At 37.0% G+C, this 19,510-nt stretch overlaps 1 protein-coding gene across 1 annotated transcript; it reads right to left on the bottom strand.

Annotated features, from left to right (window-relative positions):
- Nucleotides 1-78: 78 nt before the first annotated feature.
- On the bottom strand, nucleotides 79-17,180 carry LOC117341248 (four-domain proteases inhibitor-like). Its single transcript, XM_033903101.1, has 4 exons — nucleotides 17,071-17,180; nucleotides 5,611-5,818; nucleotides 3,634-3,945; nucleotides 79-1,130 (listed from the first exon to the last, which is right to left on the bottom strand). Exons 1-4 carry the CDS (start codon nucleotides 17,123-17,125, stop codon nucleotides 1,061-1,063), a joined length of 645 nt encoding a protein of 214 aa, XP_033758992.1. The 5' UTR covers nucleotides 17,126-17,180; the 3' UTR covers nucleotides 79-1,060.
- Between the last annotated feature and the right edge of the window lie 2,330 nt (nucleotides 17,181-19,510).

Raw genomic sequence — 19,510 nt, 5'->3', positions numbered from 1 at the left:
ATGACTTTCACCCATCTGACACACGGAACGTAATACGAGTGTTTGATTCCAAGTCTACTGTCCACTCGAACGACTTAGTGATGATTATGAATTTATTTTGATTGTAAACGGGTATATTAAAAACATTAGCAGCTATATACAAAATCAAACATTTACCCGAATTGTTTGTTGATGAAAATCTCATTGAAATAATCATATTCAATATGTGCATGAGCTCTATTATTTAGATCTAAGCAGAGTAATGTTCGCTAAAATAAAGCACTTTTTGATTTTGAAAATAAAATCTATATCAGTAACATTCCTATTGATATTTTTTTCAACCAAACATTCTATGTAGATTCTTTCAGCCAAATATTCTATGATGATTCTTTCATCTCAACCAAACATTTTATGACGACCTTTTCAGTTAAACTATTTTCTAAAGATTCCTATAACCAATCACTCTATGATGATTCTTTCAACTTAACTTTCTACGAAGATTTTTCAACCATACATTCTACAAATATTCTTTTAACTCAACAAAAACATCCTATGAAGATTCTTTCAGCCAAACAATCTATGAAGATTCATTAAAATTAACTATTCTCGGAATATCTTTTCACCCAACAATTAACCAAATACGAGTTGCTATTGCATGGCGAGGACAGCAAATATACCACTTGTTTTGAACATCTAGAATAGAGGTACGCCATAGATCCGTGAGTCAAAACATGAAGATGATTGGCAGAACGTTGGCTGTATAATGTCTCCGGATTGAGTACCGTGTTCACATTGGGATATTTCACTAAGATAACACTACATAGACAGATGTTTCGCTATTTTACATACCTGTATTACAAATGTTTTCACTGAGCCGCGGGGTGAACCCTGACAATTAACACCACCCCACAGCCGCAGAACTCTACGTAAGCTAGATTATATATATATAGAAATAGAAAAAAATCAAAGCAGACACGTTACACGCTCATTTCATCGGTTTTATATGAAGTCAAAACCAACAGAAACGTAAGTTTTTATTATCCAAACTATCATTGATGAAATGTTGGTGACCATGATATAATTATGGACACAGGGAGATGTCTACCTTGATAATTGACGGGTCATCACATGCAGCCTTTGACAACTCACACCTAAAATAAGAATCAGGAATAATCATGTTAAGTATACATTGTAAGATCACACGACTTAAAATATATTAATGTAAAAAATAACAAGTCCGAAAGGCATTGTTTTCAACAGACATTTTGGTTGTTAGTATCAACCAAGAGGCACATGCCACCCGCGTATTTTTGCACAAGAAAAGCTTACAAACACGTACAGTATATTCAACTTAAGTGCTCCACACCGGATGTTTGCTAAAGCGGGAACACTCTAAATTTTGGATTTTGGATTTAAGGAAAAGTCATAATTTGAATTTTCGAAATCATTTTGAAAATACCCAAAACCACTGGCCCATACATTAATCATATGCTATGGACATTAGATAATTAACTTACGTATAGGCACATTCGTTAGGTGATTATTAATTGATTTGTAAGTATATTTTAACTGCCCCTGCGGGGAATTAACCCCTCAATGTATCTCCAATATCTATGGTTAAGATTGAATTACCAACTTTGGTTTTGTGAATACGATACAATTAATTATTTAGACCCCAAATCTTGTATTAAGAGACTACATCCATTCATGATAAGTATACACACCTCTGTTTAGAGGGTAGATCACGATGACTGGTCAGGACATATTCACACACCTCTGTTTAGAGGGTAGATCACGATGACTGGTCAGGACATATTTACACACCTCTGTTTAGAGGGTAGATCACGATGACTGGTCAGGACATAGTTACACACCTCTGTTTAGAGGGTAGATCACGATGACGGGTCAGGACATATTTACACACCTCTGTTTAGAGGGTAGATCACGATGACTGGTCAGGACATATTCACACACCTCTGTTTAGAGGGTAGATCACGATGACTGGTCAGGACATATTTACACAGTTTAGAGGGTAGATCACGATGACTGGTCAGGACATATTCACACACCTCTGTTTAGAGGGTAGATCACGATGACTGGTCAGGACATATTTACACACCTCTGTTTAGAGGGTAGATCACGATGACTGGTCAGGACATATTTACACAGTTTAGAGGGTAGATCACGATGACTGGTCAGGACATATTTACACAGTTTAGAGGGTAGATCACGATGACTGGTCAGGACATATTCACACACCTCTGTTTAGAGGGTAGATCACGATGACTGGTCAGGACATATTTACACACCTCTGTTTAGAGGGTAGATCACGATGACAGGTCAGGACATATTTGCACACCTCTGTTTAGAGGGTAGATCACGATGACTGGTCAGGACATATTCACACACCTCTGTTTAGAGGGTAGATCACGATGACAGGTCAGGACATATTTACACACCTCTGTTTAGAGGGTAGATCACGATGACTGGTCAGGACATATTTACACACCTCTGTTTAGAGGGTAGATCACGATGACTGGTCAGGACATATTCACACACCTCTGTTTAGAGGGTAGATCACGATGACTGGTCAGGACATATTTACACACCTCTGTTTAGAGGGTAGATCACGATGACTGGTCAGGACATAGTTACACACCTCTGTTTAGAGTGTAGATCACGATGACTGGTCAGGACATATTTACACACCTCTGTTTAGAGGGTAGATCACGATGACTGGTCAGGACATATTTACACACCTCTGTTTAGAGGGTAGATCACGATGACTGGTCAGGACATATTTACACACCTCTGTTTAGAGGGTAGATCACGATGACTGGTCAGGACATATTTACACACCTCTGTTTAGAGGGTAGATCACGATGACTGGTCAGGACATATTTACACACCTCTGTTTAGAGGGTAGCTCACGATGACTGGTCAGGACATATTTACACACCTCTGTTTAGAGGGTAGATCACGATGACTGGTCAGGACATATTTACACACCTCTGTTTAGAGGGTAGATCACGATGACTGGTCAGGACATATTTACACACTTCTCTCGCGATGACTGGTCAGGACATAGTTACACACCTCTGTTTAGAGGGTAGATCACGATGACTGGTCAGGACATAGTTACACACCTCTGTTTAGAGGGTAGATCACGATGACGGGTCAGGACATAGTTACACACCTCTGTTTAGAGGGTAGATCACGATGACTGGTCAGGACATATATACACACTTCTCTCGCGATGACTGGTTAGGGTATATACACACACTTCTCTCGCGATGACTGGTCAGGACATATATACACACTTCTCTCGCGATGACTGGTTAGGGTATATATACACACTTCTCTCGCGATGACTGGTTAGGGTATATACACACACTTCTCTCGCGATGACTGGTTAGGGTATATATACACACTTCTCTCGCGATGACTGGTTAGGGTATATATACACACTTCTCTCGCGATGACTGGTTAGGGTATATCCAAACACTTTTGTTAAAATGGTAGACTACAATTACTGATCAAGACATATTTATACAGTTTTATGTAGAAGATATTGGGCAATTTCTGATTTGCATATTCCAAACACCTAAATCTTGTGAACTTACCACAAATAGTTACTAAATAGAACCAACTTACTGGTTTGGGTACAGGTGTCCGTCCGAACCACACACAAACAAAATCGTCAGGTCACAATTAATTGCGTCTTTATTCTGACAGAAAACGGACTGTATGACTTGCGAAGAAGATTTAACAGTTGTCGTTTGCATGGTAACTTTGGTTGTCATTAATGTGTTTGCAGTTCCGGCAGCAGGCATGGCGGTGGATGGCATCATGGTAGTTCCGACAGCAGGCATGACGGTGGAAGGCTTCTCGCTGGTGACTATGCACTGACCATGTCCTGCGACGACCAGATCTTCGAACATGCATGTCGAATGCACAAAGTAGCAACTGTAACATGAAATGAATGATTTTTGTTTGCCCTCTTTTAAAATCGATTTTGAGTTGAAATGATTGTTTTTTATTACCCTGTATGGCGGCATAATTTGTTCTTTTGAAGGATTCTGTATATCCAAAATAGAGAAACAATCAAGATTACCGACTTAATTATTAAACCACAATTCAAACTCAAAATTAAATTATCCATGGGATAATATTTGCAAAATATAGATTTGCATTCAGACTCCTGAAAAAAAGGTCACGACGACACCCGCCATATAAATCTAGGTCACGACAACATCCGCCAGAAAAATCTAGGCCACGACATCATCCACCATATAAATCTAGGTCACGACGACACCGCCATATAAATCTAGGTCACTGCGACATCCACCATCAAGATCTAGGTCACGACGACGCCATTAAAATCTAGGTCACGACGACACCCGCCATATAAATCTAGGTCATGACGACACCCGCCATGTGAATCTAGGTCACGACGACATCGCCATTTAAATCTAGACCACGACGACATCCGTCATGTGAATCTAGGTCACGACGACATCCACCATATAAATCTAGGTCACGACGACACCCGCCATATAAATCTAGGTCATGACGACACCGGCCATGTGAATCTAGGTCACGACGACACCCGCCATATAAATCTAGACCACGACGACATCCGCCATGTGAATCTAGGTCACGACGACATCGCCATATAAATCTAGACCACGACGACATCCGCCATGTGAACTAGGTCACGACAACACCCGCCATATAAATCTAGGTCACGGCGACATCCGCCATGTGAACTAGGTCACGACGACCTCTGCCATATAAATCTAGGTCACGACGACATCTGCCATGTAAACTAGGTCACGACGACACCCGCCAAATTCTGATTACGTCACAGTCTCAAAAGAGAATAAGGGTAGGGACAACGGAAGCACTGAGCATATCCAAAAATATCAAACATGTTTGATTTTATATGAAACCTTGATAACGACCATAAACTTTCCCGTGGTTTTCATCAATCTACATCTCAAGAAACCTTGTTTTGTTGATTTCACCTTCGTAATAATGGGAGCAAGCCCGTGAATATCAGATGAACTAGGGCATGTAAATGCCGCAGATGCATGAATGTTTCTAACTAGAAATGAAAAAATAACAATTTGGAAATTAAAATCTTGTCATACAGCTTATCTGTAAGATGTCCCTGCTGGTTAAGTTGTCAGTAAGGATAGAGGAAAGCGACTGAAAGAGTCGACAGTTTCTTTGATTTTAAGTTCTATAGGGTTCCTCCCATCGACATGATCAACACAGAAAACACATCATCTGTATAGGTGACCTGCTGGGCTGCAAGGTCTCTGTTACTGTTCTGAACAGCTCTTCAATATCATCAGTTTATTGAAAACGCAAAAAGTCAGAACAAAGTCAGATAAGCCACCTCTCATGCCGGAAACAAGCTTTTGGGACCGAGATATTTGAATGCATTATGATATGTCGAGGAATTAGCTTTCATGTAACATAGGGTGTAATATTGTCAACTGTTAACTAACTTGTTACACCCCAACTGCGGCCTCGGGAAACAGTTGATAGTGTTGGTCCCATCACCCCGCAGAAGAGTTTTAACTGTTTACTTATAAGGTATCAAACAACTATTTACTAACTTACTGATTTGGATATGTCTTTCCGTCCGAGCCACATATCCTTTCGTCTTGGCTAGCATGGTGATTTCTACAGTCCAACATGAGAAGGTCGACACACAGGTGGTCCCCAAAGTGTGAGCTTAGGTGGTCCAGCTCACCCTGCACGTCACCAGGACTGGCCGTGTGGTACTCGTGATTGTGGCCATGATGATGTGCCCCCGCGGCATAGGTAACTATAGTTAACATGAAGTGAAACACTAAAACTTACTGTTTGATCCGGGATTGATGTTTCTTTAAGGTTATATATGAGAGTGGATGGAGAGAAACAAACCAATGTCGAGTATTGTAACGAAAGCTGTAACTTATTCAATATATAACTACAGACACAACCATATAACTACAGACACCATATAACTACAGACACCACCATATAACTATAGACACCACCATATAACTACAGACACCATATAACTATAGACACCACCATATAACTACAGACACCACCATATAACTATAGACACCATATAACTATAGACACCATATAACTATATACACCACCATATAACTATAGACACCATATAACTATAGACACCATATAACTATAGACACCATATAACTACAGACACCACCATATAACTATAGACACCACCATATAACTATAGACACCACCATATAACTACAGACACCACCATATAACTATAGACACCATATAACTATAGACACCATATAACTATAGACACCACCATATAACTATAGACACCACCATATAACTATAGACACCATATAACTACTGACACCACCATATAACTATAGACACCACCATATAACTATAGACACCACCATATAACTACAGACACCACCATATAACTATAGACACCATATAACTACTGACACCACCATATAACTATAGACACCACCATATAACTACAGACACCACCATATAACTATAGACACCACCATATAACTACAGACACCATATAACTACAGACACCACCATATAACTATAGACACCACCATATAACTATAGACACCACCATATAACTACAGACACCACCATATAACTACAGACACCACCATATAACTATAGACACCATATAACTATAGACACCATATAACTATAGACACCACCATATAACTATAGACACCATATAACTATAGACACCACCATATAACTATAGACACCATATAACTATAGACACTACCATATAACTACAGACACCACCATATAACTACAGACACCATATAACTATAGACACCATATTACTACAGACACCACCATATAACTACAGACACCATATAACTATAGACACCATATAACTATAGACACCACCATATAACTATAGACACCATATAACTACAGACACCACCATATAACTACAGACACCACCATATAACTACAGACACCACCATATAACTACAGACACCACCATATAACTACAGACACCACCATATAACTATAGACGCCACCATATAACTACAGACACCACCATATAACTACAGACACCACCATATAACTATAGACACCATATAACTATAGACACCACCATATAACTACAGACACCACCATATAACTATAGACACCATATAACTACAGACACCACCATATAACTATAGACACCATTTAACTATAGACACCACCATATAACTACAGACACCACCATATAACTATAGACACCATATAACTACAGACACCACCATATAACTACAGACACCACCATATAACTATAGACACCATATAACTATAGACACCATATAACTATAGACACCACCATATAACTATAGACACCACCATATAACTATAGACACCACCATATAACTACAGACACCACCATATAACTACAGACACCACCATATAACTACAGACACCATATAACTATAGACACCACCATATAACTATAGACACCACCATATAACTATAGACACCATATAACTACAGACACCACCATATAACTATAGACACCACCATATAGCTACAGACACCATATAACTACAGACACCACCATATAACTACAGACACCACCATATAACTACAGACACCACCATATAACTATAGACACCATATAACTATAGACACCATATAACTATAGACACCATATAACTATAGACACCATATAACTACAGACACCACCATATAACTACAGACACCACCATATAACTACAGACACCACCATATAACTACAGACACCACCATATAACTATAGACGCCACCATATAACTACAGACACCACCATATAACTACAGACACCACCATATAACTATAGACACCATATAACTATAGACACCACCATATAACTATAGACACCATATAACTACAGACACCACCATATAACTATAGACACCATATAACTATAGACACCACCATATAACTACAGACACCACCATATAACTATAGACACCATATAACTACAGACACCATATAACTACAGACACTACCATATAACTATAGACACCATATAACTACAGACACCATATAACTATAGACACCACCATATAACTATAGACACCATATAACTATAGACACCATATAACTATAGACACCATATAACTATAGACACCATATAACTATAGACACCATCTAACTATAGACACCATCTAACTATAGACACCACCATATAACTATATACACCACCATATAACTATAGACACCATATAACTATAGACACCATATAACTATAGACACCATATAACTATTGACACCATATAACTATAGACACCACCATATAACTACAGACACCATATAACTACAGACACCACCATATAACTACAGACACCTCCATATAACTTTAGACACCATATAACTATAGACACCATATAACTACAGACACCATATAACTATAGACACCATATAACTATAGACACCACCATATAACTACAGACACAACCATATAACTACAGACACCATATAACTACAGACACCACCATATAACTATAGACACCACCATATAACTACAGACACCATATAACTATAGACACCATATAACTATAGACACCAGATAACTACAGACACCACCATATAACTACAGACACCACCATATAACTATAGACACCATATAACTATAGACACCATATAACTATAGACACCACCATATAACTACAGACACCACCATATAACTATAGACACCACCATATAACTATAGACACCACCATATAACTATAGACACCATATAACTATAGACACCATATAACTATAGACACCATATAACTATAGACACCACCATATAACTACAGACACCACCATATAACTATAGACACCATATAACTATAGACACCATATAACTATAGACACCATATAACTACAGACACCATATAACTACAGACACCATATAACTACAGACACCATATAACTATAGTCACCACCATATAACTACAGACACCACCATATAACTACAGACACCATATAACTACAGACACCACCATATAACTATAGACACCACCATATAACTACAGACACCATATAACTATAGACACCATATAACTACAGACACCACCATATAACTACAGACACCACCATATAACTATAGACACCATATAACTATAGACACCATATAACTACAGACACCACCATATAACTATAGACACCATATAACTATAGACACCACCATATAACTATAGACACCATATAACTACAGACACCACCATATAACTATAGACACCATATAACTATAGACACCATATAACTACAGACACCACCATATAACTATAGACACCATATAACTATAGACACCACCATATAACTATAGACACCACCATATAACTATAGACACCATATAACTACAGACACCATATAACTACAGACACCATATAACTATAGACACCATATAACTACAGACACCACCATATAACTATAGACACCACCATATAACTACAGATACCACCATATAACTATAGACACCATATAACTATAGACACCATATAACTATAGACACCATATAACTATAGACACCACCATATAACTATAGACACCATATAACTATAGACACCATATAACTATAGACACCATATAACTATAGACACCATATAACTATAGACACCATATAACTATAGACACCATATAACTATAGACACCATATAACTATTGACACCATATAACTATAGACACCACCATATAACTACAGACACCATATAACTTCAGACACCACCATATAACTACAGACACCACCATATAACTACAGACACCACCATATAACTATAGACACCATATAACTATAGACACCATATAACTACAGACACCATATAACTACAGACACCACCATATAACTATAGATACCACCATATAACTATAGACACCATATAACTACTGCCACCACCATATAACTATAGACACCACCATATAACTACAGACACCACCATATAACTACAGACACCACCATATAACTACAGACACCACCATATAACTACAGACACCACCATATAACTACAGACACCATATAACTATAGACACCATATAACTATAGACACCATATAACTATAGACACCACCATATAACTATAGACACCACCATATAACTACAGACACCACCATATAACTATAGACACCACCATATAACTATAGACACCATATAACTATAGACACCATATAACTATAGACACCATATAACTATATACACTACCATATAACTACAGACACCATATAACTACAGACACCACCATATAACTACAGACACCACCATATAACTACAGACACCATATAACTATAGACACCATATAACTACAGACACCACCATATAACTACAGACACCATATAACTATAGACACCATATAACTATAGACACCACCATATAACTATAGACACCACCATATAACTATAGACACCACCATATAACTATAGACACCACCATATAACTATAGACACCACCATATAACTATAGACACCACCATATAACTACAGACACCATATAACTATAGACACCATATAACTATAGACACCATATAACTATAGACACCACCATATAACTATAGACACCACCATATAACTACAGACACCATATAACTATAGACACCACCATATAACTATAGACACCACCATATAACTATAGACACCACCATATAACTATAGACACCACCATATAACTATAGACACCACCATATAACTATAGACACCATATTACTATAGACACCATATAACTATAGACACCATATAACTATAGACACCACCATATAACTATAGACACCATATAACTATAGACACCACCATATAACTACAGACACCATATAACTATAGACACCATATAACTATAGACACCACCATATAACTACAGACACCATATAACTATAGACACCACCATATAACTATAGACACCACCATATAACTATAGACACCACCATATAACTATAGACACCACCATATAACTATAGACACCACCATATAACTATAGACACCACCATATAACTACAGACACCACCATATAACTACAGACACCATATAACTATAGACACCACCATATAACTATAGACACCACCATATAACTATAGACCCCACCATATAACTATAGACACCACCATATAACTATAGACACCACCACATAACTATAGACACCACCATATAACTACAGACACCACCATATAACTACAGATACCACCATATAACTACAGATACCACCATATAACTACAGACACCACCATATAACTATAGACACCACCATATAACTATAGACACCACCATATAACTACAGATACCACCATATAACTACAGATATCACCATATAACTACAGACACCACCATATAACTATAGACACCACCATATAACTATAGACACCACCATATAACTACAGACACCATATAACTACAGACACCACCATATAACTATAGACACCACCATATAACTAAAGACACCATATAACTATAGACACCATATAACTATAGACACCATATAACTATAGACACCACCATATAACTACAGACACCATATAACTATAGACACCACCATATAACTACAGACACCACCATATAACTACAGACACCACCATATAACTACAGACACCATATAACTATAGACACCACCATATAACTACAGACACCACCATATAACTACAGACACCATATAAATATAGACACCACCATTTAACTACAGACACCACCATATAACTACAGACACCACCATATAACTATAGACACCATATAACTATAGACACCATATAACTACAGACACCATATAACTATAGACACCATATAACTACAGACACCATATAACTATAGACACCACCATATAACTATAGACACCACCATATAACTATAGACACCATATAACTATAGACACCATATAACTATAGACACCATATAACTATAGACACCACCATATAACTATAGACACCATATAACTATAGACACCACCATATAACTACAGACACCATATAACTATAGACACCATATAACTATAGACACCACCATATAACTACAGACACCATATAACTATAGACACCACCATATAACTATAGACACCACCATATAACTATATACACCACCATATAACTATAGACACCACCATATAACTATAGACACCACCATATAACTATAGACACCACCATATAACTACAGACACCACCATATAACTACAGACACCATATAACTATAGACACCACCATATAAATACTGACACCACCATATAACTATAGACACCACTATATAACTACAGACACCATATAACTACAGACACCACCATATAACTACAGACACCATATAACTATAGACACCGCCATATAACTACAGACACCACCATATAACTATAGACACCACCATATAACTCTAGACACCATATAACTACAGACACCATATAACTACAGACACCATATAACTATAGACACCATATAACTATAGACACCACCATATAACTACAGACACCACCATATAACTATAGACACCATATAACTACAGACACCATATAACTATAGACACCATATAACTATAGACACCATATAACTATAGACACCATATAACTACAGACACCATATAACTACAGACACCATATAACTATAAACACCATATAACTATAGACACCACCATATAAATACTGACACCATATAACTATAGACACCATATAACTACAGACACCATATAACTATAGACACCACCATATAAATACTGACACCACCATATAACTATAGACACCATATAACTATAGACACCATATAACTATAGACACCATATAACTATAGACACCATATAACTATAGACACCATATAACTATAGACACCACCATATAACTACAGACACCATATAACTACAGACACCACCATATAACTACAGACATCACCATATAACTACAGACACCATATAACTACAGACACCATATAACTATAGACATCACCATATAACTACAGACATCACCATATAACTACAGACACCATATAACTACAGACACCACCATATAACTACAGACACCACCATATAACTACAGACATCACCATATAACTACAGACACCATATAACTACAGACACCATATAACTACAGACACCACCATATAAATACTGACACCACCATATAACTATAGACACCACCATATAACTACAGACACCATATAACTACAGACACCATATAACTATAGACCCCACCATATAACTATAGACACCACCATATAACTATAGACACCACCATATAACTATAGACACCATATAACTATAGACACCATATAACTATAGACACCATATAACTATAGACACCACCATATAACTACAGACACCATATAACTATAGACACCACCATATAACTACAGACACCACCATATAACTACAGACACCACCATATAACTACAGACACCATATAACTATAGACACCACCATATAACTACAGACACCACCATATAACTACAGACACCATATAAATATAGACACCACCATTTAACTACAGACACCACCATATAACTATAGACACCATATAACTATAGACACCATATAACTACAGACACCATATAACTATAGACACCATATAACTACAGACACCATATAACTATAGACACCACCATATAACTATAGACACCACCATATAACTATAGACACCATATAACTATAGACGCCATATAACTATAGACACCATATAACTATAGACACCACCATATAACTATAGACACCATATAACTATAGACACCACCATATAACTACAGACACCATATAACTATAGACACCATATAACTATAGACACCACCATATAACTACAGACACCATATAACTATAGACACCACCATATAACTATAGACACCACCATATAACTATATACACCACCATATAACTATAGACACCACCATATAACTATAGACACCACCATATAACTATAGACACCACCATATAACTACAGACACCACCATATAACTACAGACACCATATAACTATAGACACCACCATATAAATACTGACACCACCATATAACTATAGACACCACTATATAACTACAGACACCATATAACTACAGACACCACCATATAACTACAGACACCATATAACTATAGACACCGCCATATAACTACAGACACCACCATATAACTATAGACACCACCATATAACTCTAGACACCATATAACTACAGACACCATATAACTACAGACACCATATAACTATAGACACCATATAACTATAGACACCACCATATAACTACAGACACCACCATATAACTATAGACACCATATAACTACAGACACCATATAACTATAGACACCATATAACTATAGACACCATATAACTATAGACACCATATAACTACAGACACCATATAACTACAGACACCATATAACTATAAACACCATATAACTATAGACACCACCATATAAATACTGACACCATATAACTATAGACACCATATAACTACAGACACCATATAACTATAGACACCACCATATAAATACTGACACCACCATATAACTATAGACACCATATAACTATAGACACCATATAACTATAGACACCATATAACTATAGACACCATATAACTATAGACACCATATAACTATAGACACCACCATATAACTACAGACACCATATAACTACAGACACCACCATATAACTACAGACATCACCATATAACTACAGACACCATATAACTACAGACACCATATAACTATAGACATCACCATATAACTACAGACATCACCATATAACTACAGACACCATATAACTACAGACACCACCATATAACTACAGACACCACCATATAACTACAGACATCACCATATAACTACAGACACCATATAACTACAGACACCATATAACTACAGACACCACCATATAAATACTGACACCACCATATAACTATAGACACCACCATATAACTACAGACACCATATAACTACAGACACCATATAACTATAGACCCCACCATATAACTATAGACACCACCATATAACTATAGACACCACCACATAACTATAGACACCACCATATAACTACAGACACCACCATATAACTACAGATACCACCATATAACTACAGATACCACCATATAACTACAGACACCACCATATAACTATAGACACCACCATATAACTATAGACACCACCATATAACTACAGATACCACCATATAACTACAGATACCACCATATAACTACAGACACCACCATATAACTATAGACACCACCATATAACTATAGACACCACCATATAACTACAGACACCATATAACTACAGACACCACCATATAACTATAGACACCACCATATAACTATAGACACCATATAACTATAGACACCATATAACTATAGACACCATATAACTATAGACACCACCATATAACTACAGACACCATATAACTATAGACACCACCATATAACTACAGACACCACCATATAACTACAGACACCACCATATAACTACAGACACCATATAACTATAGACACCACCATATAACTACAGACACCACCATATAACTACAGACACCATATAAATATAGACACCACCATTTAACTACAGACACCACCATATAACTACAGACACCACCATATAACTATAGACACCATATAACTATAGACACCATATAACTACAGACACCATATAACTATAGACACCATATAACTACAGACACCATATAACTATAGACACCACCATATAACTATAGACACCACCATATAACTATAGACACCATATAACTATAGACACCATATAACTATAGACACCATATAACTATAGACACCACCATATAACTATAGACACCATATAACTATAGACACCACCATATAACTACAGACACCATATAACTATAGACACCATATAACTATAGACACCACCATATAACTACAGACACCATATAACTATAGACACCACCATATAACTATAGACACCACCATATAACTATAGACACCACCATATAACTATAGACACCACCATATAACTATAGACACCACCATATAACTATAGACACCACCATATAACTACAGACACCACCATATAACTACAGACACCATATAACTATAGACACCACCATATAAATACTGACACCACCATATAACTATAGACACCACTATATAACTACAGACACCATATAACTACAGACACCACCATATAACTACAGACACCATATAACTATAGACACCGCCATATAACTACAGACACCACCATATAACTATAGACACCACCATATAACTCTAGACACCATATAACTACAGACACCATATAACTACAGACACCATATAACTATAGACACCATATAACTATAGACACCACCATATAACTACAGACACCACCATATAACTATAGACACCATATAACTACAGACACCATATAACTATAGACACCATATAACTATAGACACCATATAACTATAGACACCATATAACTATAGACACCATATAACTACAGACACCATATAACTACAGACACCATATAACTATAAACACCATATAACTATAGACACCACCATATAAATACTGACACCATATAACTATAGACACCATATAACTACAGACACCATATAACTATAGACACCACCATATAAATACTGACACCACCATATAACTATAGACACCATATAACTATAGACACCATATAACTATAGACACCATATAACTATAGACACCATATAACTATAGACACCATATAACTATAGACACCACCATATAACTACAGACACCATATAACTACAGACACCACCATATAACTACAGACATCACCATATAACTACAGACACCATATAACTACAGACACCATATAACTATAGACATCACCATATAACTACAGACATCACCATATAACTACAGACACCATATAACTACAGACACCACCATATAACTACAGACACCACCATATAACTACAGACATCACCATATAACTACAGACACCATATAACTACAGACACCATATAACTACAGACACCACCATATAAATACTGACACCACCATATAACTATAGACACCACCATATAACTACAGACACCATATAACTACAGACACCATATAACTATAGACACCACCATATAACTACAGACACCACCATATAACTATAGACACCACCATTTAACTACAGAGATCTCTTGAATGGATAATAGTAGAAATTGAAGTCAAACTTACGAGAAATCGCCAGTAGAGTAACTGTCAAGTGAAGCATCGTGATGATAATGGTCATTCTCCGTGACTACTACTCACTCTATATCTACATATCGTGCTGTAAATGACCTTCACCTTCAACCGGCGCAATGATAAGGTAAAGCGTGCCAAGAATGGCGTTTTCGCATGTACTGACTCCAACATCAGTTAAAAAACTGATTATTTAAACTTGTTTTGCATTGTCTCTAAATGAAGCCGAAAAAGCAATTTTATGTAGTTATCGATGTTAACTCATCGCAGATAGATGTCAATGTAACTACTTGTCTAAAAATTATCAGCGCTTGAAAACTCAATAATACATGTAGGAACCAACAATTGAAGTTGTAACTTGGCGAAAGGCAAAACATATACAGCTTCACCATTTGTTTTCGTTGTGTTACAGAGGTCATAACATTTATCTAAATGTGTTCACCACAGCTTCTCCCCTTGTGTAAAGGTCTAATTCTAAGATCTGTCCGCATCCCTGAGTACGCAATTACGTCACTTACACTAAAACCCATCGATTGATGGTATTAACGCCAGTACGGTATGATTTCAGCTTGTGTAGCGAAGTGTATTATGAAGACGTCTATTGACCTCTGTCTATGGTCAAGGTCCCCCAATAACACTACATATGTATACGGCGATGCTGTATTTCGGAAGAGCTTCCTCTCCTGAACCAGTAGGCCATAAAGTACTCCATGCCACATGATGGCCGACGATTTGCCATATTCCATCACGTTTGAAGCATAATGAATTCAGCGAAGTCTGACGATAGAAAGCTGCTGTGTACTTCTTGTAGTCTGGTGACTCGTTTGGAGATCGTTGGTTTGGTTTGTTTTGTTTAACATCCTATCAAAGCAAGGGTCATTTAAGGACTTGCCAGGTTTTGGAGGTGGAGGAAAGCCAGAATACCCGGAGAAAAACCACCGACCTACGGTCCCTATTTGGCATCGCCATGCAATCGTCAGTGCTGGCATCCGCTGTTAATGATTTAGTGAGTATAAGTATAAGTAAGGTTGTTTTTTTCCTCGAGAGTTTTCTTTAGTTGGATGGGTTGTCTGGTCCAGGAACCGTATGTTTAGTTTAGATGACATGTCCATGTCCTCGGTATTGATAGTTATAATGCCTAGAGTTTATATATTCCTGTCCTCTATTCAAGGTTTGGACTTAAACTCCTCAGTGAATGTTGATTTAGGTGAAAATGCAGATTGAAGTTGTTCATTGAAGATATCATCATTGAGGGATTCGCTTCTTTCTACCTGTTTGAGCATCGTACGTATTACGTTAATCAAATTCTGGATGACAATATCAAGATGATTCTATCACTGACGTAACCGTAGTCATTTTAATGAAAACCAGCCCCAAATATCCGTCCTTGTCAAGTCTGATATGCTCAGAAAGCATCGGTCAACGAACCTGAAATCTCCGTCCTGGGCACGTCTGGTGAACTGCGAAAGAATTTGTCAAAATATAAATCGCAAAACACAGCCAAAAGGATATCGTCAAATCGAGTTCTTTACTCTTAGTCATCTGTTGTTATTATTGTTTAGTGAATATGGAGATGAAGATGTAAAGAAGAAGCTTTTATAACCGTGAAATATGTTCGATAACACAACTACAGTGTCGTAGCAGTGTCATAAACGATGTTCCGATTGACCGAACCTAACGAAAGAAATAGAAACGTTGTGGAAAGGTGGGGCAAATAGCAATCCGATTAGTGATAAGGATATCGATCATTCGAATGTGAACAGCTGGGTGACAAAACTCGTCCCTGAGAACAACTTGGTTCTTAAACATACGTAAGATTTGGAGATGTTAGATAATATTAAGATACCGACAATGACGTGACTATACGCTAGATACAAACTCGTCCTGGTAACAACCCCGGAAATGTTTGATTCCCTCACAAATTCTTACAGATGTCATGATGTCTATTATTTATGTCCAGTTACCACCGATCAACAGCAGCTTAAAGTGGCCTCAGGAGCTTCAAAGATGCTACTTTGCAACAACAGTCAACACCAAAAATTCGTGTAAATGGTTTAAATGCCATTTTATCGGCATCAACAAACTATCAAAACTTCAATGGCAAACATACACAAAACAAAACGTTGTCTCCCTTTGCCCGTTTCTGTTATTAATCATACATTTTTGAAATCCGGGCAAGGACATTGCACGCTGGTAATACCGAGTATGCTTTCGCAAATGTCCAAAAACTAATGAAACACTAAGAAGATTTTCACCAACCGTTGAGCGAGAGAATACCTAGATTAGAAATTAAATAATGGTGGTTGTACTCTCAGACAGATGTGCTATCACAAGGTCCCGCAACAAAAAAACTGGTCGATGTGACAAGTACTGGTCAATATGAAAGAAGTACATTTTCGATGCCGACATCTACACGGCCCCGTTGTTCGGTGAT

Source organism: Pecten maximus, chromosome 13 (assembly GCF_902652985.1).
Source record: "Pecten maximus chromosome 13, xPecMax1.1, whole genome shotgun sequence".
NCBI classification, from domain to species: domain Eukaryota; kingdom Metazoa; phylum Mollusca; class Bivalvia; order Pectinida; family Pectinidae; genus Pecten; species Pecten maximus.
Note: the sequence above shows the minus strand (reverse complement) of the source record. Positions and strands in the feature narration are given on the sequence as shown.

What these genes read in the sequence shown, in the direction of transcription:
- LOC117341248 (XM_033903101.1), bottom strand. Translation starts at nt 17,125, where the DNA reads ATGACCATTATCATCACGATGCTTCACTTGACAGTTACTCTACTGGCG. An exon ending in TACTCTACTGGCGATTTCTC is followed by an intron (nt 5,819 to 17,070) that starts GTAAGTTTGACT and finishes TGTTAACTATAG; the next exon opens with TTACCTATGCCGCGGGGGCA. An exon ending in GGAAAGACATATCCAAATCA is followed by an intron (nt 3,946 to 5,610) that starts GTAAGTTAGTAA and finishes TTCATGTTACAG; the next exon opens with TTGCTACTTTGTGCATTCGA.